This window comes from Orbicella faveolata, unplaced genomic scaffold (genome assembly GCF_042242905.1).
Source record: "Orbicella faveolata isolate gen_17 unplaced genomic scaffold, um_ofav_v1 contig_14, whole genome shotgun sequence".
NCBI classification, from domain to species: Eukaryota; Metazoa; Cnidaria; class Anthozoa; order Scleractinia; family Merulinidae; genus Orbicella; species Orbicella faveolata.
This window is the reverse complement of record NW_028301541.1, coordinates 432601-457404: the sequence shown is the minus strand read 5'-3', so window position 1 is coordinate 457404 and position 24804 is coordinate 432601. Positions and strand designations below refer to the sequence as shown.

General features: G+C 40.7%; 1 protein-coding gene and 1 long non-coding RNA gene across 2 annotated transcripts in view; both read left to right on the top strand.

The window, feature by feature from the left end:
• LOC110062758 (collagen alpha-3(VI) chain-like) overlaps positions 1-17494 on the top strand; it is a 41704-nt gene extending 24210 nt beyond the window's left edge. The window contains exons 12-14 of the mRNA XM_089286103.1: positions 15696-15798; positions 16042-16126; positions 16441-17494. Coding sequence (XP_089142229.1) covers positions 15696-15798; positions 16042-16126; positions 16441-16463 — 211 coding nt within the window. The 3' untranslated portion in view covers positions 16464-17494. The remainder of the gene's footprint in view (positions 1-15695; positions 15799-16041; positions 16127-16440) is intronic.
• A 134-nt stretch (positions 17495-17628) lies between these two features.
• On the top strand, positions 17629-24804 carry LOC149113557 (uncharacterized). Its single transcript, XR_016206289.1, has 4 exons — positions 17629-21430; positions 23218-23297; positions 23622-23669; positions 24655-24804. It is a non-coding gene; the product is annotated as an uncharacterized LOC149113557 (long non-coding RNA).

Below are 24804 nucleotides of genomic sequence, written 5' to 3'. Positions count from 1 at the left end.
CCACTTTCTAGTCATAGTCACTGACGGAGTTAATATGTCGGCCATATTGCTCCAAAGTAAGCGTTGAAAAATTTTTCCTCTGTTCGTTTCACTGAAAACCATAGCCTTCTCAAATTAGTTTAGAGTCCCTTGGGCTGACAAATGTCGCTGAAGTTTTTCGAAATCGGCCCAAAGTTGGTCAAAATCACGCTGCGCGTAGGCCAGTCTTAGACACTTTCTACTCATAGTCACTAAGGGAGTTAATATGTCGGCCAGATTGCTCCTAGGTAAGCGTTCAGAAATTTTTACTCTGTCCATTTCACTGAAAACCAAAGTCTTCTTGAATTAGTTTAGAGTCTTTTCACCTGGAAAATATTTCCCAAGTTCTTGCAAATCGGTCTAAAGTTGATCAAAAATTACGCTGCACTTAGGCTGGTCTCGGCCACTTTCTGGTCATAGTCACTAAGGGAGTTAATATGTCGGCCAAAATACTCTTAAGTAAGCGTTCAAAAATATTTCCTCTGTCCTTTTTACTGAAAACCAAAGTCTTTCCGAATTAGAGTAGAGTCCTTGGGCTGGGAAATATCGGCCATGTTGCTGGAATTCGGCCCAAAGCTGGTCAAAGGAGTCTGCGCGTAGACGGGTCTCGGCCACTTTCTAGTCATAGTCACTAAGGGAGTTAATATGTCGGAGAGATTGCTCGTAACGAAGCGTTCAAAAATATTACCTCTGTCCATTTCACTGAAAACCAAACTCTTCTCGAATTAGTTTAGAGTACTTAGGGCTCTTGAATATCACCCAAGAGACTGGAAATCGGCCCAAAGTTGGTCAAAATCACGCCGCGCGTTGGGCGGTCTCCGCTACTTTCTAGTCATAGTTACTAAGGGAGTTATTATGTCGGCCAGACTGCTCCTAACTAAGAGTTATAAAATTTTTCGTCTGTCCGTTTCACTGAAAACGAAAGTGTTCTTGAATTAGTTTACAGTCCCTTCAGCTGGGAAATATCGCCCAAGTTCTTGCAAATTTGCCTAAAGTAAATCAAAATTACGCTGCACGTAGGCTGGTCTCGGCCACCTTCTAGTCATAGTCACTAAGAGAGTTAATATGTCGGCGAGATTGCTCGTAACGAAGCGTTCAAAAATTTTTCCTCTGTCCATTTCACTGAAAACCAAACTCTTCTCGAATTAGTTTAGAGTCTCTTAAGCTGGGAAATATCGGCAAGGTTCTGGGAAATCGGCTCAAATATGCTCAAAATCACTATGTGCGTTGACCGGTCGTGGCCACTTTCTAATCATAGTCACTAAGGGAGTAAATATTTCGGCCAGATTGCTCGTAAGTAAGGGTTCAAAAATTTTCCTCTCCCCATTTTACTGAAAACCAACGTCTTCCCGCATTAGTGTAGAGTCTCTAGGGCTGAGAAATATCGCGCAAGTTGCTGGAAATCGGCCCCAAAGTTGATCAAAATTACGCAGCGCCACGTGCTAGTCATAGTCACTAAGGGAGTTAATATGTCTGCCAGATTGCTTCTAAGTAAGCGTTCAAAAATATTTCCTCTATCCATTTCACTGAAAACCAAAGTCTTCTCAAATTAGTTTAGAGTCCCTACAGCTGGGAAATATCGCCCAAGTTCCTAAAAATCGGCCGAAAATTGGTGAAAATTACGCTGCGCGTAGCCCGGTCTCGCCCACTTTCTAGTCATAGTCACTAATGGAGTTAATATGTCGGCCAGATTGCTTCTAAGGAAGCGTTCAAAAATTTTTCCTCTATCCATTTCAATCAAAGCCGAAGTCATTTTGAATTAGTTTAGAGTTCCTAGGGCTAAGAAATATCGCCCAAGTTCCTTAAAATCAGTCCAAAGCTGGCCAAAATCACGCACTTTCTAGCCATAGTTAGTAATGGAGTTAATATGTCAGCCAGACTGCTCCTAAGTAAGCGTTCAAAAGTATTTCCTCTGTGCATTTCACTGGAAACCAAAGTCTTCACGAATTAGTTTAGAGTCCCTTGGGCTGTTAAATATCGCCCAAGTTCCTGGAAATCGGCCTAAAGCTGGTCAAAATCACGCTGCGCGTAGACCGGTCTCGGCCACTTTCTAAGGGAGTTAATATGTCGGTCAGATTGCTTCTAAGTAAGCGTTAAAAAACTTTTCCTCTCTCCATTTCACTGAGAAACAAAGTCTTCTTGAATTACTTTAGAGTCCCTTTAGCTCGGAAATATCGCCCAAGTTCCTGCAAATCGGCCCAAATGATCAAATCACGCTGCACGTAGGCCGATCTCGGCCACTTTCTAGTCATGATCACTAGCGGAGTTAATATGTCGGCCAGATTGCTCCTAAGTAAGCGTTCAAAAATTTTTCCTCTCTCAATTTCACTGAAAACCAAAGTCTTCTCGAATTAAACTAGAGTCCCTGAAGCTAGGAAATATTGCCCAGGTTCCGGGAAATCGGCTCAAAGCTGCTCAAAATCACTCTGCGTGTAGAGCGGTCTCGCCCACTTTCTAGTCATAGTCACTAAGGGAGTTAATATGTTGGCGAGATTGCTCCTGAGTAAGCGTTCATAAATTTTTCCTTTGTCCATTTCACTAAAAAACCAAAGTCTTCTTGATTTACTTTAGAGTCCCTAGGTCTGGGAAATATCACCCAAGTTCCTGGAAATAGGCCCAAGGCTGGTCAAAATCACGCTGTGCGTAGGCCAGTCTCGGCCACTTTCTACTCATATTCACTAAGGGAGTTAATATGTCGGCCAGATTGGTCCTAAGTAAGCGTTCAAACATATTTCCTCTGTCCATTTCACTGAAAACTAAAGTGTTCTGGAATTAGTTTAGACTCCCTAGGGCTCTTAAATATCACATAATACTCTGGAAATCGGCTCAAAGGTGGTCAAAATCACGCTGCGCGTTGGGCGGTCTTGGCCACTTTCTAGTCATAGTAACTAATGGAGTTAATATGTCCCCCAGATTGCTCCTAAGGAAGCGTTCAAAATTTTTTTCTCTGTCCATTTCAATAAAAACTAAAGTCATTACCAATTAGTTTACAGTCCCTAAGGCTAAGAAATATCGCCCAAGTTCCTGGAAATCGACTTAAAGCTGTTCGACATCACGCTTCGCATAGGCTGGTCTTGCTTACTTTCTAGTCATAGTCACTAATGGAGTTAATATGTGGGCCAGGTTGCTTCTAAGTAAGCGTTCAAAAATATTTCCTCTGTGCATTTCACTGAAAACCAAAGTCTTCTCAAATTAGGTTAGGGTCCTTACGGCTCTTAAATATCGCCCAAATTGCTGGAAATCGGCCTAAAGCTGGTCAAAATCACGCTGCGCGTAGGGCGGTCTTGGCCACTTTCTAAAGGAGTTAATATGTCGGCGGGATTGCTTCTAAGTAAGTGTTAAAAAACTTCCCTTCTCTCCATTTAACTTAAAACCAAAGTCTTCTTGAATTAGTTTAGAGTCCCTTTAGCTTGGAAATATCGCCCAATTTCCTGCAAATCGGCCCAAATGATTAAAATCACGGTGCACGTAGGCCGATTTCGGCCACTTTCTAGTCATGGTCACTAGCGGAGTTAATATGTCAGGATGATTGCTCCTAAGTAAGCGTTCAAAACTTTTTCCTCTGTCCATTTCACTGAAAACCAAAGTCTTCTGGAATTAGTTTAGATGAACTAAGGCTGAGAAATATCGGCCAAGTTCCTGGAAATCGGCCCAAAGTTGGTCAAAATTATGCTGCCTGTAGGCTGGTGTCGGCCACTTTCTAGTCATATTCACTAAGACAGTTAATATGTCGGCCAGATTGCTCCTAAGTAAGCGTTCAAAAATTTTTTCTTAGTCCATTTCACTATAAACCAAAGTCTTCTCGAATTACTTTAGACCCCCTTCAGCTGGGAAATATCACCCAAGTTGCTGGAAATCGGCCCAAAGTCGATCAAAATCACCGTCTGTACGTAGGCCGGTGTCGGCCACTTTCTAGTCATAGTCACCAGGGGAGTTAATATCTCGGCCAGATTGCTCCTAAGTAAGCGTTTAAAAATATTTCCTCGGTCCATTTCACTAAAAACCAAACTCTTCTCGAATTATTCTGCAGTCTTTAGGGCTGGGAAATATCGCCCAAGTTCCTGAAAATCAGCCCAAAGCTGGTCGCAGGCACGCAGCCCGGTCTCGGCCACTTACTAGTCATAGTCACTGAGTTAATATGCCGGCCAGATTGCTCCTAAGCATTCAAAAATATTTCTTCTCTCCATTTTACTGAAATCAAAGCTTTTTAGAATTAGTTTAGAGTCCTTAGGGCTGAGAAATATCGCCCAAAATGCTGGAAATCTGCCCAAAGGTGGTCAAAATCACGTTGCGCGTAGTCCGGTCATGGCCACTTTCTAGTCATAGTCACTAACGGAGTTAATATGTCGGCCAGATTATTCCTAAGTAAGCGTTCAAAAATATTTCCTCTGTCCATTTCACAGAAAACTAAAGTCTTCTCGAATTAGTTTAGAGTCCCTATCGCTGGGAAATATCGCCCAAATTCCTGTAAATCGGCCCAAAGCTGGTCAAAATCACGCTGCGCGTAGGCCGTTCTTGGCTACTTTATGGTCACAGTCACTGAGGGAGTTTATATGTCGGTTAGATTACTCCTAAGTAGGCGTTCAAAAAATTTTCCTCTATCCGTTTCTTTGAAAACCAAAGTCTTCTCGAATTAGTTTAGAGTCCCTTAAGCTGGAAAATAACGCTAAAATTCCGGGAAATCGCCTCAAAGCTGCTTCAAATCACACTGTACACAGACCGGTCTCGGCCACTTTCTAGTAATAGTCACTAGCGGAGTTAATATGTCGGTCGGATTTCTCCTGGTAAGCGTTCAAATATTTTTCCTCTGTTCATTTCACTAAAACCAAAGTCATATGGAATTATTTTACAGTCCCTAGGGCTGAGAAATATGTTGGTCAAAGTTGATCAAAATCACGCTGCGCGCAGGCCGGTCTCGGCCACTTACTAGTCATAGTCACTAAGGGAGTTAATATCTCGGCCAGATTACTCCTAACGAAGCGTTAAAATTTTTTGTTCCTCTGTCCATTTCACTGAAAACCAAAGTCTTCTCGAATTAATTAAGAGTCCCTTCACCTGGGAAATATCGCCCAAGTTTTTGGAAATCGGCCCAAAGTTGATCAAAACCACGCTGCACGTAGGCCGGTCTCGGCCACTTTCTAGTCATAGTCACTAGGGGAGTTAATACGTCGGCCAGATTCCTCCTAAGTAAGCGTTCAAAAATTTTTCCTCTGGCCATTTTACTGAAAACCAACGTCTTCTCGAATTAGTTTAGAATCCTTAGGGCTGCAAAATATCGCCCAAGTCCCTGGAAATCGGCCCAAACCTGGTCAAAATCACGCTGAAAGTAGGCCGGTCATGGCCACTTTCCAGGCGTAGTCACGAAGGGAGTTAACCCTTTGAATAGCAAACTTTCGCCAAAAAATACCGTTTTTAACCGTTTAGTCAGGTTTTTTAGCTGCCATGACGCTAAATAAGCCTAAGTTTTGCTAAAAAGCTTTTTTTTTAACTAAACGGAGAGATTTTTTGAGGATTAGATACAAACTTGAGCAAAACTTCAATTCCGGGCATGCGCATAAGCCAAAATTTGGACTTTTTTTTTGCCATTAACCGTTCTCAATTTTGTTTGTTGGCCCTTTCCTTTCTGTTTTTCTCGGCCCCTTTACACTGGCTACCTTTTTCATTGTATGTTCTTTCTGGCTGCCGTGAAAAGTTGGATGTTAATTACGGGCGAAGCCTAGAAATGGACCTTGATCAATCATAGGCGTTGTGGACCATTGTACCACCGTTTTGGCACCAAAACTGATAACGTTGTTTTTCGATTTGCGATGTCCGAATGTCGTCGATATCTAAACCTGACCATTGTGTCGAAAGGGCTAGCCTAGGTCACAAAGTGTGGTACAAAGAGCACGACCATTAATTACTATTCAAAAGGTTAATATGTCGTCCAGATTGCTTCTAAGCAAGCGTTTAAAAATATTTGCTCTGTCCATTTTGCTCAAAAAACAAAGTCTTCTCGAATTAGTTGAGAGTCCTTAGGGCTGTTAAATATCGCCCAAGTTCCTGGAAATCAGCCCAAAGTTGGTAAAAATCACGCCACTCTCTAGTCATAGTTACTAGGAGAGTTAAAATGTCGGCTAGCTTCCTCCTAAGTAAGCGTTCAAAAATATTTCCTCTGCCCATTTCACTGAAACCCAAAGTCTTCTCGCATTAATGTAAAGTCTCTAGGGCTAGGAAATATCGCCCAAGTTGCTGGAAATCGGCCCAAAATTGGTCAACATCACGCTGCGCGTAGGCCAGTCTTAGACACTTTTTAGTCATAGTCACTAAGGCAGTTAATATTTTGGCCAGATTCCTCCTAAGTAAGCGTTCAAAATTATTTTCTCTGTCCATTTCACTGAAAACCAAAGTCATTTCGGATTAGTTTAGATTCCCTACTGCTTAAAAATATCGCCCAAGTTCCTGGAAATCGGTCCAAAGCCGGTCAAAATCACGCTGCGCGCAGGCCGGTCTTGGCCACTTTCTACTCATAGTCACTAAGGGAGTTAATATGTCGGCCAGAATAATCTTAAGTAAGCGTTCAAAAATATTTCCTCTGTCCTTTTCACTGAAAACCAAAGTCTTTTCGAATTAGAGTAGAGTCCTTGGGGCTGGAAAATATCGCCCATCTTGGTGGAATTCGGCCCAAAGCTGGTCAAATTAGTCTGCGCGTAGACGGGTCTTGGCCACTTTCTAGTCATAGTCACTAAGGGAGTTAATAATTCGGCGGGATTCCTCCTAAGTGAGCGTTCAAAAATATTTGCTCTGTCCATTTCACATAAAACCAAAGTCTTCTCGAATTAGTTTAGAGTCCTTAGGGCTGGGAAATATCGCCCAAGTTCCTGGAAATCAGCCCAAAGACGGTCAAAATCAGGCTCCGGGTAGGCCGGTCTCCCTCAGTTTCTAGTCATAGTCACTAAACGAGTTAATATGTCGGCCAGATTGCTCCTAACTAAGCGCAAACAAATGTTTCCTCTCTCCATTTAATTGAAAACCAAGGTCTTCTGGAATTAGTTTAGAATGCCTTCAGCTGGGAAATATCGGCTAAGTTCCTTTAAAACGGCCCAAAGATGATCAAAATCATGCTCCATGTAGGACGGTCTTGCCCACTTTCTAGTCATAGTTACTAGGGGAGTTAATACGTCGGACAGATTGCTCCTAAATAAGCGTTAAAAGAAGTTTCCTCTGGCCATTTCACTGAAAACCAGAGTCTTCTGGCATTAGTGTAGAGTCTCTAGGGCTAGGAAATATCGCCCAAGCTCCTTGAAATCAGCTCAAAGCTGGTAAAAATGACGCTGCACGTAGGCCGGTCTCCGCCACTTTCTAGCCATAGTAACTAACGGAGTATGTAGGCCAGATTGCTCTTAAGTAAGCGTTCAAATATTTTTCCTCTGTCCATTTCACTCAAAACCAAAGTCCTCTCGAATTAGTTTAGAGTCACTAGGGCTAAGAAATATCGCCCAAGTCGCTGGAAATCGGCCCAAAGTTGGTCAAAATGACGCTGCGCGTAGGGCGGGCTCGGCCTTCTTTTAATCATAGTTACTAAGGGAGTTAATATGTCGTCCAGATTTCTCCTAACTAAGCGTTCAAAGCTTTTTCCTCTGTTCCTTTCACTGAAAACCAAAGCCTTCTCGAATTAGTTTAGAGTCCTTAGGGCTGAAAAATATCGCGTAAGTTCGTGGAAATCGGCCCAAAGCTGGTCAAAATTACGCTGGGCGTAGGCTGGTCTCGGCCAGATTGCTCCTAAGTAAGCGTTCAAAAATTTTTTCTCTGTCCATTTCGCTGAAAACCAAAGTCTTCTTGAATTAGTTTAGAGTCCTTTCGGCTGGGAAATATTTCCCAAGTTCCTCCAAATCGGCCTAAAGTTAATCAAACTCACGCTGCACGTAGGCAGGTCTCGGCCGCTTTCTAGTCATAGTTACTAGGGGAGTTAATTAGTCTGCCAGATTGCTCTTAAGTGAGCGTTGAAAAATTTTTCCTCCGTCCATTTCACAGAAAACCAAAGTCTTCTCGAATTAGTTTAGGCTTCCTAAGGCTGGGAAATATCACCAAACGTCCTTAAAATAATGCCAAAACTGTCAAAATCACCCTGCGCATAGGCTGGTCCGAGCCACTTTCTAGTCATAGCCACTAACGGAGTTAATATGTCGGCCAGATTGCTCCTAAGTAAGCGTTCAAGAATATTTCCTCTGTCCATTTCACTGAAATGCAAAGTCTTCTCAAATTAGTTTAGAGTCCCTTAAGCTGGGAAATATCGCCCAAGTTGTGGGAAATGGGCTCAAAGCCGCAAAAAATTTGTCTGTTCGTTGACCGGTCGTGGCCACTTTCTAGTCATAGCCACTAGGAGAGTTGATATTTCGGCCAGATTGCTCCTCAGTAAGCCTTCAAAAATATTTCCTCTGTCTATTTCACTGAAATCCAAAGTCTTCTCGAGTTCTTCTCGAGGAAATCGGCCCAAAGTTGCTCAAAATCACCCTGCGACCTTGGAAAAATCACCCAAGTTCCTGGAAATAATGCCAAAGCTGTCAAAATCACGCTGCACGCAGGCCGGTCTCGGCCATTTTCTAGTGATAGTCACTACGGGAGTTAATATGTCGGCCAGAATACTCCTCTGTCCTTTTCACTGAAAACCAAAGTCTTCTCGAATTAGTGTAGAGTCTTTGGGGCTGGGAAATATCGCCCAAGTTGCTGGAAATCGGCCCAAAGTTGGTCAAAATGGCTCTGCGCGTAGGGCGGTCTCGGCCACTTTCTAGTCATAGTCACTAAGGGAGTTAATATGTAGGCCAGATTGCTCGTAAGTAACCGTTTAAAATTTTTTCCTCTGTTCGTTTTACTGAAAACCAAAGCGTTCTCGAATTACTTCAGAGTCCCTAGAGCTGACAAATATCGCCTAAGTTCCTGAAAATTGGCCCAAAGCTGCTCAAAATCACGCTGCGCGTTGGCCGGTCTCGTCCACTTTCTATTGATACTCACTAAGGGAGTTAATATGTCGCCCAGATTGGGCGTAAGTAAGCGTTAAAAAAATTTTCCTCTGTCCATTTCACTGAAAACCAAAGTCTTCTCGAATTAGTTTACTCCCTATCACTGTTAAATATCGCCCAAATTGCTGAAAATGGCCTAAAGCTGGTCAAAATCACGCTGCGCGCAGGCTCGTCTCGGCCACTTTCTAGTCATAGTCGCTAAGGGAGTTGATATGTCGGCTAGATTGCTCCTAAGTAAGCGTTCAAAAATTTTTCTTCTCTTCACTTCACTTGAAACCAAAGTCTCCCCGAATCAATTTAGAGTCCCTGCGGCTGGGAAATATCGCCCAAGTTGCTGGAAATCGGCTCAAAGCCGGTCAAAATCACGCTGCGCGCAGGCTAGTGTCGGCCACTTTCTAGTCATAGTCACTAAGGGAGTTAAAATGTCGGCCAGATTGCTCCTAAGTAAGCGTTCCAAAAATTTTCCTCTGTCCACTTCACTGAAAAGGAAAGTCTTCTTGAATTAGTTTTGAGTCTTTTTAGGTGGGGAATATTTCTCAAGTTCTTACAAATCGGCCTAAAGTTGATGAAAATTACGCGGCACGTAGGCTGGTCTCGGCTACTTTCTAGTGATAGTCACTACGGTAGTTAATATGTCGGCCAGAATACTCCTAAGTAAGCGTTCAAAAATATAGCCTCTGTCCTTTTCACTGAAAACCAAAGTCTTCTCGAATTAGTGTAGAGTCTTTGGGGCTGGGAAATATCGCCCATGTTGCTGGAAATCGGCCCAAAGCTGGTCAAAATCAGTCTGCGCGTAGACCGGTCTCGGCCACTTTCTAGTGATAGTCACTAAGGGAGTTAATATGTCTGCCAGATTGTTCCTAAGTAAGCGTTGAAAAATTTTTCCTCTGTCCAATTCACTGAAAAGAAAAGTCTTCTCGAATTAGTTTAGGGTCCCTTAAGCTGGGAAACATCGCTCAAGTTCTGGGATATCGGCTCAAAGGTGCTCAAAATCACTCTGTGCGTTGAGCGGTCGTGGCCACTTTCTAGTCATGGTAACTAGGGGAGTTAATATCTTGGCCAGATTGCTCTTAAGTAAGCGTTCAAATATTTTTCCTCTGTCCATTTCACTCAAAACCAAAAACCTGGAAATCGGCCCAAAGCTGGTCAAAATTACGCTGCGCGTAGGCTGGTCTCGGACACTTTCTAGTCATAGTCACCAAGGGAGTTAATATGTCGGCCAGATTGCTTCTAAGTAAGCGTTCAAAAATATTTCCTCTGTCCATTTCACACAAATCCAAAGTCTTTTCGAATTAGCTTAGAGTCCTTAGGGCTGTTAAATATCCTCCAAGTTGCTGGAAATCGGCCCAAATCTGGTCAAAATCACGCTGCGCGTTGGCCGGTCTCGGCCACTTTCTAGTCATATTCACTGACGGAGTTAATATGTCGGCCAGATTGCTCCTAAGTAAGCGTTGAAAAATTTTTCCTCTGTTCGTTTCACTAAAAACCGTAGCCTTCTCAAATTAGTTTAGATTCCCTTAGGCTGAGAAATATCGCGGAGGTTTTTGGAAATCGGCTAAAGTTGGTCAACATCACGCTGCGCGTAGGCCAGTCTTAGACACTCTCTGGTCATAGTCACTAAGGGAGTTAATATTTTGGCCAGATTGTTCCTAAGTAAGCGTTCAATATTATTTTCTCTGTCCATTTCACTGAAAACCAAAGTCTTTTCGAATTAGTTTAGATTCCGTAGGGCTAAGAAATATCGCCCAAGTTCCTGGAAATCGGTCCAAAGCCGGTCAAAATCACGCTGCGCGCAGACCGGTCTTGGCCACTTTCTACTCATAGTCACTAAGGGAGTTAATATGTCGGCCAGAATACTCCTAAGTAAGCGTTCAAAAATATTTCCTCTGTCCTTTTCACTGAAAACCAAAGTCTTTTCGAATTAGAGTAGAGTCCTTTGGACTGGGAAATATCGCCCATGTTGCTGGAATTCGGCCCAAAGCTGGTCAAAGCAGTCTGCGCGTAGACGGGTCTTGGCCACTTTCTAGTCATAGCCACTAAGGGAGTTAATATGTCGGCCAGATTGCTGCTAAGTAAGCCTTCCAAAATATTTGCTCTGTCCATTTCACATAAATCCAAAGTCTTCTCGAGTTAGTTTAGAGTCCTTAGGGCTTTTCAATATCACCCAAGTGTCTGGAAATCGGCCCAAAGTTGGTCAAAATCACCCTCCGCGTAGGGCGGTCTCGGCCATTTTCTAGTCATAATCACTAAGGGAGTTAATATGTCGGCCAGAATACTAGTAAGTAAGCGATGAAAATTTTTTCCTCTTTTCGTTTTACTGAAAACCAAAGCGTTCTCGAATTAGTTTAGAGTCCCTAGGGCTGACAAATATCGCCTAAGTTCCTGGAAATTGGCCCAAAGCTGGTCAAAATCACGCTGCGCGTTGGCCGGTCTCGGCCACTTTCTATAATATGTCGCCCAGATTGGGCATAAGTAAGCGTTCAAAAAATTTTCCTCTGTCCATTTCACTGAAAACCAAAGTCTTCTAGAATTAGTTTAGGGTCACTAGGGCTAAGAAATATTGCCCAAGTTCCTGGAAATCGGCCCAAAGCTGGACAAAATGACGCTGCGCGTAGGGCGGTTTCGGCCAGTTTGTAGTCATAGTTACTAAGGGAGTTAATATGTCGGCCAGAAATCTGCTAAGGAAGCGTTCAAAAATTTTTCCTGTGTTCTTTTCACTGGAAACCATAGTCTTCTCGGATTAGTTTAGAGTCTCCTGGGCTCAGAAATATCGCCCAAGTTTTTGGAAATCAGCCCAAAGCTGGTCAAAATGACGCTACGCGTAGAGCCGTCTTGGGCACTTTCTAGTCATAGTCACTAAGGGAGTTAATATGTCGGCGAGATTGCTCCTATGTAAGCGTTCAAAAATATTTCGTCTGTCCATTTCACTGAAAACCAAAGTCTTCTCTAATTAGTGTAGAGTCTTTGGGGCTGGGAAGTATCGCCCATGTTGCTGGAATTCGGCCCAAAGCTGGTCAAAGCAGTCTGCGCGTAGACGGATCTCGGCCACTTTCTAGTCATAGTCACTAAAAGAGTTAATAATTCGGCGAGATTGCTCCTAAGTGAGCGTTGAAAAACTTTTCCCCTGTCCATTTAACTGAAAACCAACGTCTTCTGGAATTAGTTTAGAGTCCATTAAGCTGGGAAACATCGCTCAAGTTCCGGCAAATCGGCTCAAAGCTGTTCAAAATTATTCTGTGCGTTGACCGGTCGTGGCCACTTTTTAGTCATAGTCACTAGCGGAGTTAATATTTCGGGCAGGTTGCCCCTAAGTGAGCGTTCAAAACTTTTTCCTCTCTCCATTTCACTGAAAACCAAAGTCTTTTCGAATTAGTTTAGAGTCCCTAGGGCTGGGAAATATCACCCAAGTTGGTGGAAATAGGCCCAAAGCTGCTCAAAATCATTTTCTACGTAGGGTGGTCTCGGCCACTTTCTAGTCATAGTCGCTAAGGGGGTTAATATGTCTGCCACATTGCTCCTAAGTAAGCGTTCAAAATTTTTCCTCTGTCCATTTCACTGAAAACCAAAGTCTTCTAGAATTAGTTTAGAGTACCTTAAGGTGGGAAATATCGCCCAGGTTCTGGGAAATCGGCTCAAATATGCTCAAAATCACTCTGTGCGTTGACCGGTCGTGGCCACTTTCTAGTCATAGTCACTAAAGGAGTAAATATTTCGGCCAGATTGCTCCTAAGTAAGCGTTCAAAAATTTTTCCTCTGTCCATTTTACTGAAAGCGAAAGTCTTCCCGAATTAGTTTAGAGTCCCTAGGTCTGGGAAATATCACCTAAGTTCGTGGAAATAGCCCTGAAGCTGGTCAAAGTCAAGCTGCGCGTAGGCCGGTCTTGGGCACTTTCTAGTCATAGTCACTAAGGGAGTTAACATGTCGACGAGATTGCTCCTAAGTAAGCGTTCAAAAATATTTCCTCTGTCCATTTCTCGAATTAGTTTAGAGTACTTAGGACTCTTGAATATTACCCTAGAGTCTGGAAATCGGCCCAAAGTTGGTCAAAATCACGCTGCGCGTTGGGGGGTCTCGGCCACTTTCTAGTCATAGTTACTAAGGGAGTTACTATGTCGGCCCGATTGCTCCTAAGTAAGAGTTTAAACATTTTTCCTCTGTCCGTTTCACTGAAAACAAAAGTTTTCTTTAATTAGTTTAGAGTCCCTTCAGCTGGGAAATATCGCTCAAGTTCTTGCAAATTTGCCTAAAGTTGATCAAAATTACGGTTCACGTAGGCTGGTCTCGGCCACTTTCTAATCATAGTCATTAAGGGAGTTAATATGTCGGCCAGATTGCTGGTAAGGAAGCGTTCAAAAATTTTTCCTCTGTCCATTTCACTGAAAACCAGTCTTCTCGAATTAGTTTAGAGTCCCTAGGGCTAAGAAATATTGTCCTAGTTGCTGGAAATATGCCCAAAGCTGGTCAAAATTACGCTGCGCGTAGGCGGGTCTCCGCCACTTCCTAGTCATAGTCACTAAGGGAGTTAATATGTCGGCCAGATTGCTGCTAAGGAAGCGTTCAAAAAATTTTTCCTGTGTTCTTTTCACGGGAAACCATAGCCTTCTCGGATTAGTTTAGAGTCTCCTGGGCTGAGAAATATCGGCCAAGTTTTTGGAAATCGGCCCAAGGTTGGTCAAAATGACCCTGCGCGTAGGGAGGTCTTGGGCATATTCTAGTCATAGTCACTAAGGGAGTTAATATGTCGGCGAGATTGCTCCTAAGTAAGTGTTCAAAAATATTTCCTCTGTCCATTTCACTGCAATCCACAGTCCTCTGTTCGTTTCACTGAAAACCAAAGTCTTCTGGAATTAGTTTAGAGTCCCTAGGGCTGAGAGATATCGCCTAAGTTCCTGGAAATTGGCCCAAAGCTGGTCAAAATTACGCTGCGCGTAGGCCGGTCTCGGCCACTTTCTAGTCATAGTCACTAAGGGAGTTAATATGTCGGCCAGATTGCTGCTAAGGAAGCGTTGAAAAGTTTTTTCTGTATGCGTTTCACTGGAAACCATAGCCTTCTCGGATTAGTTTAGAGTCTCCTGGGCTGAGAAATATCGCCCAAGCTTTTGGAAATCGGCCCAAAGCTGGTCAAAATGACGCTCCGCGTAGGGCCGTCTTGGGCACTTTCTAGTCATAGTCACTAAGGGAGTTAATATGTCGGCGAGATTGCTCCTAAGTAAGCGTTCAAAAATATTTCGTCTGTCCATTTCACTGAAATCCAAAGTCTTCTCGAATTAGTTTAGAGTACTTAGGGCTCTTGAATATTACCCAAGAGTCTGGAAATTGGCCCAAAGTTGGTCAAAATCACGCTGGGCGTAGGGCGGTCTCGGCCACTTTCTAGTCATAGTTACTAAGGGAGTTAATATTTTGGCCAGATTGCTGCTAAGTAAGTGTTCAAAATTATTTCCTCTGTTCATTTTAGTTAAAACCAAAGTTTTCTCGAATTGGTTTAGAGTCCCTAGGGCTGGGAAATATCGCCCAAGTTCCTGGAAATCGGTCTAAAGCTGGTCAAAATCACGGTGCGCGCAAGACGGCTCGGCCACTTTCGAGTTCATAGTCACTAAGGGAGTTAATATGTCGGCGAGATTGGTCCTAAGTAAGCGTTGAAAAATTTTTCCTGTCTCCATTTCACTAAAAACCAAAGTCTTCCCGAATTAGTTTAAAGTCCCTAGGGCTGGGAAATATCGCGCAAGTTGCTGGAAATCGAACAAAGCTTGTCAAAATCAGTCGGCGCGTAGGCCGGTCTCGGCCACTTTCTAGTCATGGTCACTAAGGGAGTTAATATGTCGGGCAGATTGCGCGTAAGTAAGCGTTAGAAAATTTTTCCTCTGTCCATTTCATTGAAAACCAAAGTCTTTTCGAATTAGTTTAGAGTCCTTAGGGCTGAGAAATATCACCCAAGTTCCTGGAAATCGTTTCAAAGCTGGTCAAAATCACGGTGCGCGTGGGGCGGTCTTGGCCACTTTCTAGTCATAGTCCTTAACAGAGTTAATATGTCGCCCAGATTGCTCCTAAGGGAGCGTTCAAAAATTTTTCCGCTGTGCATTTCACTGAAAACCAAAGTCTTCTCGAATTAGTTTAGAGTATGTAGGGCTAGGATTTGTAAATACAAACTGAAACAGTTTTTACTTAACCATTTGTAATTTTAGGTAGCAGTAGATTTTTAATCCTAGTTCTAGTTTTAAACCTTAGTTTTAGTATCACGTTTTAAGCTTTTATTATTTTTGTATTTTAGACATTTAATAATATTCTGGACTTTTAGTTTTTAGAGGACCATCCTGAAAACCACCTGTAGGTGATTGGAGGCCTCCTCTTAAAATATTAGTTAATTGTTATTATTATTATTATTATTATTATTGTTATTATTATTGTTATGATTATTATTATTATTATTATTATTAATATTATTATTCTTATTATTCTTATATTTACCTATCCCTGATCTTTATTTACCTCATCCATGATAAAAACAGCAAGTGGACACACGCTACTGTATCCTTTTTACTGAAGTAGTCTTTTTCCACCCTTTGCTATCGGGAGAGGACTAATTGTTCCAGTTACCTGCAGAGAAAATTTTAATGGAACTTTTATTCCATATTTTGCACAACATTTTCCCAACAATTGCTGATTGTTATTTCCTTTTAGTAAGCAACTTGTCATCAAAGCCAGTTTCATGGATGTTAACGTGGGAAGAATGGGGAGCGTTTGGATTCTACCCAAGCCAAGTACTGAGTGGACTATTAACAAGGTACTGTGATATTATCTCCGGTAAAACTTTCTTTTTAGTGACGTGCAATTTAGAAAATATAGACACTGGTATCTGTAGCAGGGGCAGCAGAGACAGCCTATCAGGCTATCATTTTTACGAAGCAAATCAAGTTGATGTCTCAGTACAAATGAATAATATACTAACACTGAATTGACTTTTACGCCCTGCTAGATATCCGAAACGCCGTTTAACTATAAAATATTTGTTTTGTTTGTGAATCAGATAGTGGTTGCGAATGGGGAGGAAACAGTAACTGCAAACTACAATCAAGTGATCCCCGCATGGAATCTCAGCTCGAAGACCAAACGTAAGTACTGATGCAACTGATGCAACTGATGCAACCTTGCTACAAGAAGAAACTAAACAAATTCTAATGGTCATGTGTCTACTTTAAAACTCGTACTTCATAAGTTTCAACTGTCGCCCACAAGCTTGTTTGGTACCAAGTGAGTTTACTTGACGAATCCAGCCAATATGAAGCATCTGCTTTCCACCTAGCCGTGTGAATTAAAATGAAAAAAAAACCACATCTTTATAATGCTTAAAATGATTAAATTTCGCAACAATGCAAAGAGCTATTAATTACCAGTTAAGTGAGATTATTTTCATTTTGGTTTGCAGCTTTTTCACGGAATGGGGCATAACGGTCAGTGGAATGGAAATGAAGAGAAGTGTACATGAATTGCCATGAAAGGGAAGAGTGAAAAAATAAAGAGTTTATGTAATTGAAAATTGAATCACTTTCTTTAAATTCAAGTCTCAAATTTCTCGAATGCCTACTCTAGCGACATAACGACATAATGAAATAACGGCACAATCGCTTATGTCGCATCTGAAAATCGACATAAAAATATGAGGAAAAGATCAGTTTTTTCCTTATGCCGTTATTTTCATGCTGGTATGTTGCTATTATGTCATTATGTCTGGATCAGTAACACTGTAAACATAACGACATCATCATCATCATCATTATCATCATCAGTATTATTATTATTATCATTATCATTATTATTATCATTATCATAATCGTATCTATAACAGAATTCTTGACCGTGATTGGTTATCGATCCGCGCACCTGTTTGTCACGTAATCGGCGCGCGATCACCTGGGTGTCCAATTACAGGTATCTAATTTGAATTTTTTGTAATTTGATACCTGTAACTGGATACCCACGTGATTCGCAAGTCAATTATGCGCACTTAATGATTTCTTTGCAATGTTTCGTACAGTTTTCAAAACTTATGAAAAGCGCTACATACGTTTTCGCTCAAAAGAAGTTCTCAAAAGACATTTTTAATTCCGAAATTTGTTATAGATACGATTAATTGGTAATGGGACCTCGTGTTGTACAATTCAGGGAGCGCGCAGCAATGATTACATAAGGCTGGTTTTCACTAGCGCCTAAGAATAAGTATAAGGTGACACACGCAACCAGTAATATAACGTGTGAAGATTGGACTAGTCCGTTATCGGACTTATCGGTCGGCCCGGGTCGGTCGGCTATCGGTCGCTTGTTGGCCTTCACGCGCCGGGAATAATTTTTTCTCTCAGCGGTCTTTCTCGACACACAAGGTTTGCACGTCATGTGTTGGCACACAAATTGTACAAAGATGGCGCGGACGTTTTCGAGCAGAGGATAAGACATCAATGCGAAGAGTAAAAAGACAAAAAGAACGCGGCTGGTCCATCAAAGTCTACCGATTTTTCACATACTTGGAAGAGGAGAAGTCTCACGGCAGATGTTATTGACCTATCTTTGGAAAACATGGAGAAAGGAAAGCCAAGATCTAAACGGCTAAGAGGTAGTAGTAGTAGTAGTAGTAGTAAACCTATTTTAAGCTCAGATTAAAGAGTAGCACGTATTCGCTAGTATCTCCGAGAAATTAGATAAAATAATAGAAAAATAGTACAAATATATAATCCACTATATAATATATAAGCAGGCAAAGATAAAAATTGAGACTACTAATGAATTAATTAACAAAGTCAATACAATTTGCCAAATCGACATATTTTCTAAAGTAGGTTATGCTAGCGGTAGTTCTTAGGTCATCATTTAACATGTTCCACAATAATAACTTAAATCTTTTTTGATATGCCATTTATGTGCTTAGTACAAAGTTGTACTCTGCTGTATACCATGTATTGGAATCTGAACAATTCAAGTTTTGGTTAAGTTTAATGAGGTAGGGGTGTAATATCAACCCTCCAAGTTAACTTTTTTCTTTAGTGGCCATTTGGCCACTGACTGTTCAGGTTTGGTCACCAGTGAAAAATTTTAGTCGCCAAAATATATGCATAAATTAATAATTAATTAATAATAAATAATAATCTTATCATTATCTAACTGTATTATTAATAACATTTTCCTTGAACCACCAAGTAAATTGAAGTCCCGTTCAGTGAAAGAACTACCTAATGTTGATTCAAATATGCTTTTATTGGAATGACTGATTATCAAATGGGAATGAAAATTAAGAAAAAAGGTCGCTTCACAAAACACAGAAATATTTGTGTATATCATTTATAATTCACACAACAGGAGCAGTGCAAACAACACAGATTATACCAAGTTAAAATAAGATAGCCTCATTCGCAGCTGAATGGCGGAAAGTTTTCCAATGTTTATCAAGGCGGCATCAAATTCTTGCTGAGACCATAAAGTGAACACTATTTTTACTTTATCACTTATGATCTTTTTTAAATGTTCAACCTCGTTTTCTGCTTGAATAAGCAAACGATATAAAACTTCATCTGAAAATTAAAGACTGTATTGAAATGGACAAAAAAGTTCACGCTCAAATTGTTTGTCGTTTTGAATTTGATATGCGAACCGCGGAATGCGAATACTCAACGCGAAAATACTTTCACAAGTTTTAGGGCAATCACTAAGATGGATATTTTGTATTGATGAAATCTTTGACAATTTAAAATAAACCCAGGTTTGTTCACACAAGTGAAATTTATGTACAACTGCGAGCCGCTTTTCATCACAGTTTGTTTTTTTATTTATAGAATCCCCCATGCTTGTGTTATCAAGTTTGCTGTAAAGTCAAATATTTTCGTGTCCACTGAAACAAAATACGTTTCTCAAATACATCTGGATGTTTCTCAGATATATTGTGGATCCTGTCACCATCAAGCTTTCCAAGCTTTTGCAATTCCTCTTCTTTTCGATGGCAAATGACCGGATTGCGTGTGTTGTCTCATGCTTCCAGGTAAAATTGTCACGTGCCAAAGTTCAGTCGAGTGGAATGAATTTTGTCATGTCCCAAGCTCAACTGAATGCATTTCCTTGATCTTTGTCTACCATGTAACATTTCATTTTATTCAGTCTCCATTTCTGTTGGTTAAAATCCCACAACAACTAACTTTGCAAAGTGAGTTCTTAATGCTTAGAACGTTTTTCTTTTCGCTCCGAATGATAATTCGCTCAAGCTCCTGACGCATAGGTCACGTTAATTTTAGTTGCCGAGCTGGCAACTTGCGTTCTCATTTAGTCGCCAGCTCCAAAATTCTAGTCGCCATGGCGACTAAAATGGTCGCAACTTGGAGGGTTGAATATGACACTTGTTTTTTTTTCAGGGGAGCAAATTTTTTTTAAAGAAATGTCTATTAATTTTCATTATACTTAATTCAAAATTTATCAATAAAACAGAAACTTGGTAGAAAAAGAGACCAACAATGCACAGTGCAGATCAAGTTTGTGGACCTTTTACAATAACAGAGTGGGGTTTTAATTTTTGTATGCACCATTTGTCAGTTGTTGATAAACTGGTCGGTCTCAAGAGGTTTTTTTGTGTTTAATGGTTTTGCTGTTGTGAAGAGGTGGCCACTGTAGTGAGATTAAAATGACAGTGAATGTATGGACTGTCTGCTGGGCCCGAAAAAAGGGGCCATTGAGGTTCAACTGTACTTCAAATTTGTTTGAATGGAAGTACCTCAGCCTTTTTACAGACAATTTTAGAGACAGTTATCTGCAGTTTTATTGTTTCAATCCTCATTTGTATTCATTTGACCCATTCTTTTGACTTTTTCATGAAAAACATATACCTCCAATAATGGTTGTTGTTGTCCATGCAAATGTTACGCCCTCAGTGTGCAAAGAGCATTGGCTAGGGACAAATTACAAATTACGAATTAGGTTATTTACAATTAAAATAATAAGAGTGATATGTGAAAATATGGGTAATCCTAGAAAGGTATGCAAAAGGGGTAGATTTTCTGTCAAAATGGTATACAAAAGAGTAAGGGGTAGGACCTCGGGACAGAGCCTTGCTGTCTAATACTTTCTAGAGTGTCAGTCTCATCTGGGATTGCTAGGAAATAAGTTAATTAACCCCCAGTCTTCATGCCTTGTCCAGGTTGCTGGTGAGTGTAATTTGGTTGTTATACAAATGTATGACCAGTTTGTTTTGTTCCTTTGATGGTGTCAGTCATTTCTTTACCGTTCTGTCTGAGCCTGGAGGCTTTCCATAAACCCTCCACTTCTTCCTATCTTTGTAGCAAAGACGCCTGAAGAAATTGTTTGCTGTATTTTGCTAGAGGGGAGTGGCAGTGGATAATCTTAAGCATACTAAGCTGAGATGAGCTTAAGTTTATTTTGCCATCTGGACCTTTTTTGTAGGCTGTTGTTTGTTCATTGTATCACTTCTTTCCACCAAATTTCTGTTTCAGTTTTAAGCACACCTTGCATTGTTTTGCCAGCTAACTACATCAATTCTCAATTGTATGTGTTAAAGATTGTCCATTGTCTTTCCTGGAGATTTTTGCTGCTTCAGCCAAAACAGCTACAATACTACCATTAATAGTGGAGCTTCAATGACCTTAAAGGCTGCCAAGTGTAGCCTTATACTCATATAGGAAAGAAAAGGAAACCCATGAATTGATTTTCTCGTAGTTATCATGGCTAGCAGTATTGGTTGTGGACATGGATGTGTACGCACAATGGTGGTGGCATTGGACCACAGGGTCATGTCAGGTTAACTTTTTGTAAAGAGGGCCAGGTCATTCAGAAGCCAGTTAACTTTAACCCAGGATTAAATGTTAACCAAAGTATAAATTTTTCTTATATACAGTAGGCCATGTTCAATATATCAATATTCTGACATGGCTCTGAGGCTTTTGGGTCAAAATTGTAAATTGTAAATTTTCTCTCTCAATTCCGAAAAGAGACTTTGATACAAAGGAAACAACACCAAATATAAAAGTTTGTCCTGAAATCGTCGGAGCCATGTTAGAATATTGATATATTGAACGTGGCCTATTGTTTTTTTATTGCTTTTGTTTTGTGTATTTTGAGATTAATTACACTCAAAACAGAAGGCCAAACAATATACATGGACATAAAAAACCTCACTGCAAAGTTACAAAACTCAAATCAAAATTCTCGCTAATCCTGGATTAGCTTAATCGGGCTTTGAACAACCCGGCCCAGGAGCTCTCCTTTTAGGCTTGGCTAAATCTATATATGTTAACTTATTTGACCAGAAGTTACATGTATGGTTTACAAAATACCATGTTTCCTTTTTCCTTCATTTAATTTCTTTTTATACCTTGTAGTGTTGTGAAAAATGCAGACTGAGAAATATGCTGTGCAGAGTGTCTGAGGTAAGAAAGTGATGTTGTAAATAACCTGTTTAAAGGAGACTGTCATTTTATAGAGCAAGTATGCTTTTCAATATGTATATATATGACCTCGTGTGAATATGTACACTAACAGATATCTGTTCAACGGTCAAAATAAAGGGTTAACAAACAGCTAATGAATGGATGAGAAACGGATGTTTCAGCGGCTTAAAATGGTTTCAAACATTGTTTGAACGGCAATGGAAAAATTTGGATCGGATGTTGTAAACATTCAATCAGCATGGGAAAAATTGTGAACGGGTAATGCTAGCCATTCTAACAGCACAGAAAAAATTTTGAACATATAATTCCAGCTGCTCAACTGATTAATGAAGAATTTTGAATGGACGATACCAGCCGTTTGAACAGCTAACAAAAAATTTGGAACGGATAATGCTAGCTGTTAGAACGGCTTACAAAAAATTTCGAATGGATGATGCCAGCCGTTTGAACTGCTAATGAAAAGTGTCAGACGGATGATGCCAGCTGTTCAAAGGGCTGACAAAAAAATTTGAATGGATGACACAAGGTGTTGGAGCTGCTAAAGAAATACTTTCCAACGGATGATGCCAGCCTGTTCAAACTGCTACAGAAAAATTTGAAACGGATGATGCCAGGCATTCGAACTGCTGAAGAAAAGGGTTCATATTGAATGACTCGTAATAAACAACTCAGCAGCTAAATGCGGGAGATCTTGTTGTTTTGATTCAGGAAGTGTTTTTGCTCCCCTTTTCTAAGTCTGTAGCTGTAATTCTTATCAGACACTCCTTCATTTCTTCTTTTGAAACTTGACAAAACTTTGAAATGGACACCAAAAGCTTTTAACAGAATAAGAACCACAATAATTGTTTTCCATGATGGACCCGATCTCTTCGCAAACCTGCTGAAATTTGCATACCACTTGTGCATGACCTGTAATGCAAGTTTTGTTATAGAGATCAGGCACTTTGACAGAACTCAATAGAAAACAACAATAATATTACTATATGTTAAAACCGGAGCAAGAATCAGTCATGACAGCTCTTTTAGCTGGAAGAGCTGTTCTGGCATTTTTGCCCAGAGCATGAAAAGTCTAATTTATCAAATGTTAGTTCATGCAAGGAACTATGAACTGAGCAGGAATACATTTGATTCTTATTATTCCATCCTTGAAGAGTGTAGTTGAAGAACTGCTGCGGGAGATGGAATCACTTAGCTGAACGGAGTATTATACAGTCCGCATTTAAGATTTCTTTTCAAGAACACTTGTTGCTGATAAAAAACAGTACAATGTACCTTGCACACTTTTGACACTTAATGTATTCACTTGTACTGATGTAGTCACTAATTTGGGATAAAGTGGTCCATGTTTGATGCGCAGTATGTTGTATTCTTGGGCAAGACAGTTCTCTACAGTTGAATTGTTGGGGCAATGTGACAAAGGTTAAATTTGTTGGACATGAACATTATTCAGAATGGCTGCCTCCACCAAACCATGCTTTTTCTAAGCATGCATGCTGACCAGCGTTGTTGTGTTGTGTTGCGATCTGGACACTGTTTATTACCAGCCTTATGCAGTTTTATATTCAGAAAATATGTAAAGTTGAATAAAGGATAGAGGTGAAGCGAAGATGGCCAATGATAAAGTCATGTCGATTTTATAAACTACATGAATGCATAGTTTATATTGGTAATTAGGTGGCCGTGTTTTCTTGAGCAATATGAAATGAACCCAAAAACTTCATAATCTATGTCAAAACTAATGTCATAATTGTATGATTTGTGTATAGTGGAGATGAGCTGTTACTCGCAGTGATGATCTTCAATGGAGTGTGTGGGATTGCTCAGCTGTTTCACATTTAAAGAAAAGGTAGAGTTCTGCATTCAGTCACTAGCATGTGAGATTGTAACTGCTTTCCCGTTATAGACTTTTGTTTTTATGAGATAGTGTAAGGGGAAGTAAGAAGCTGACAAAAGGTGTTGTAGCAAATTGATAGGTTTTTGTTGTTGTTATTCTTATGGCTGTCATCAAGTCCTAAGTCACCTGTTACCGTGATCCTTGTGCCTGTAACAATAATGGTGCCTCGTGCAGGTGAATCACGTCTTTGTGATTTTATTGTAGCACTTTGAAGTTTCTATCAGTTTTGTGGCAGTTTTGCATGGGTAAAGTCACCTGATTTTTTTCTCTCGTAAGCAGATTGGTGAATTGCCCAAACTGACAGGTCCGTTGAGACAAATGCAGGTAGGAATTGTAGAATTAGATGTTCAAATCACATATCAATTACTCTTGACTGGATGTCTGTTTTGTCATTTCTGTTTGCCTCTCTGGCTATTTATCTGTCTGTCTGTCTGTCTGTCTGTCAGACTGCCATCTGGTGGTGCTGATCTAGTATGGCTTTACAATAGTCTACAGGTGTAGATGTTAATAATTATCTTAGCCTGTTTGTCAGTTACTCATGTAGATACATGTAGTTATACATTTGGCCAGACAGATGAATACACAGGCCGACAGACAGGCCGACAGACAGGCCGACAGACAGGCCGACAGACAGGCCGACAGACAGGCCGACAGACAGGCAGACTTATAGACAGTCCATCATTCAGTCAGTTGTTTTGGTTTTGATCAGCCCCATAGTCAGTGAGACAATGACTCATCCTGCTAGTCAGTTAGTGTTTTGTCAGGTTAGAGAGTTAGTTGTTTGAGTGATGATCAGTCTGTGAGTCAGATAAACAGTCAGTCTGTTCATCTGTCGGTCGGTCAGTCAGTCAGTCAGTCAGTCAGTCAGTCAGTCAGTCAGTCAGTTGGTTGGTCAGTCAGTCAGTTGGTCAGTCAGTTGTTCAGTCATACATTTGGTTGGTAAGTTAGTCAGTTAATCGGTCAGTTGGTTGGTCAGTCAGTCAGTTAGTCAGTCAGTCAGTCAGTCAGTCAGTCGGTTGGTCAGTCAGTCAGTTGGTCAGTCAGTTGTTCAGTCATACATTTGGTTGGTAAGTTAGTCAGTTAATCGGTCAGTCGGTTGGTCAGTCAGTCAGCCAGTCAGTCAGTCAGTCAGCCAGTCAGTCAGTCAGCCAGTCAATCAGTCAGATCATTGATCAGTCAATAATGGATGAATCAACTTGTTGAAGTATTGATACACGAATGTTGCAGACACTGTTCATTTTGCCCTCATTGCAGTACATTAAGTACATTTGTTTCATTCCAATCCTAACATTGTCTTTTTTTTTTCAAGAATCTGCTCGGCGTATTGGAAAGGTTTCAGAAGAAGCTAAGCTTGAAATTGATGAAATTGAAACCTAGGTGGGGTCCTATTAACCACATAAATTATTGTGAATATGGTATTTCACTGGACAAATGGAGCATCATTTTCACCACAAGGTAA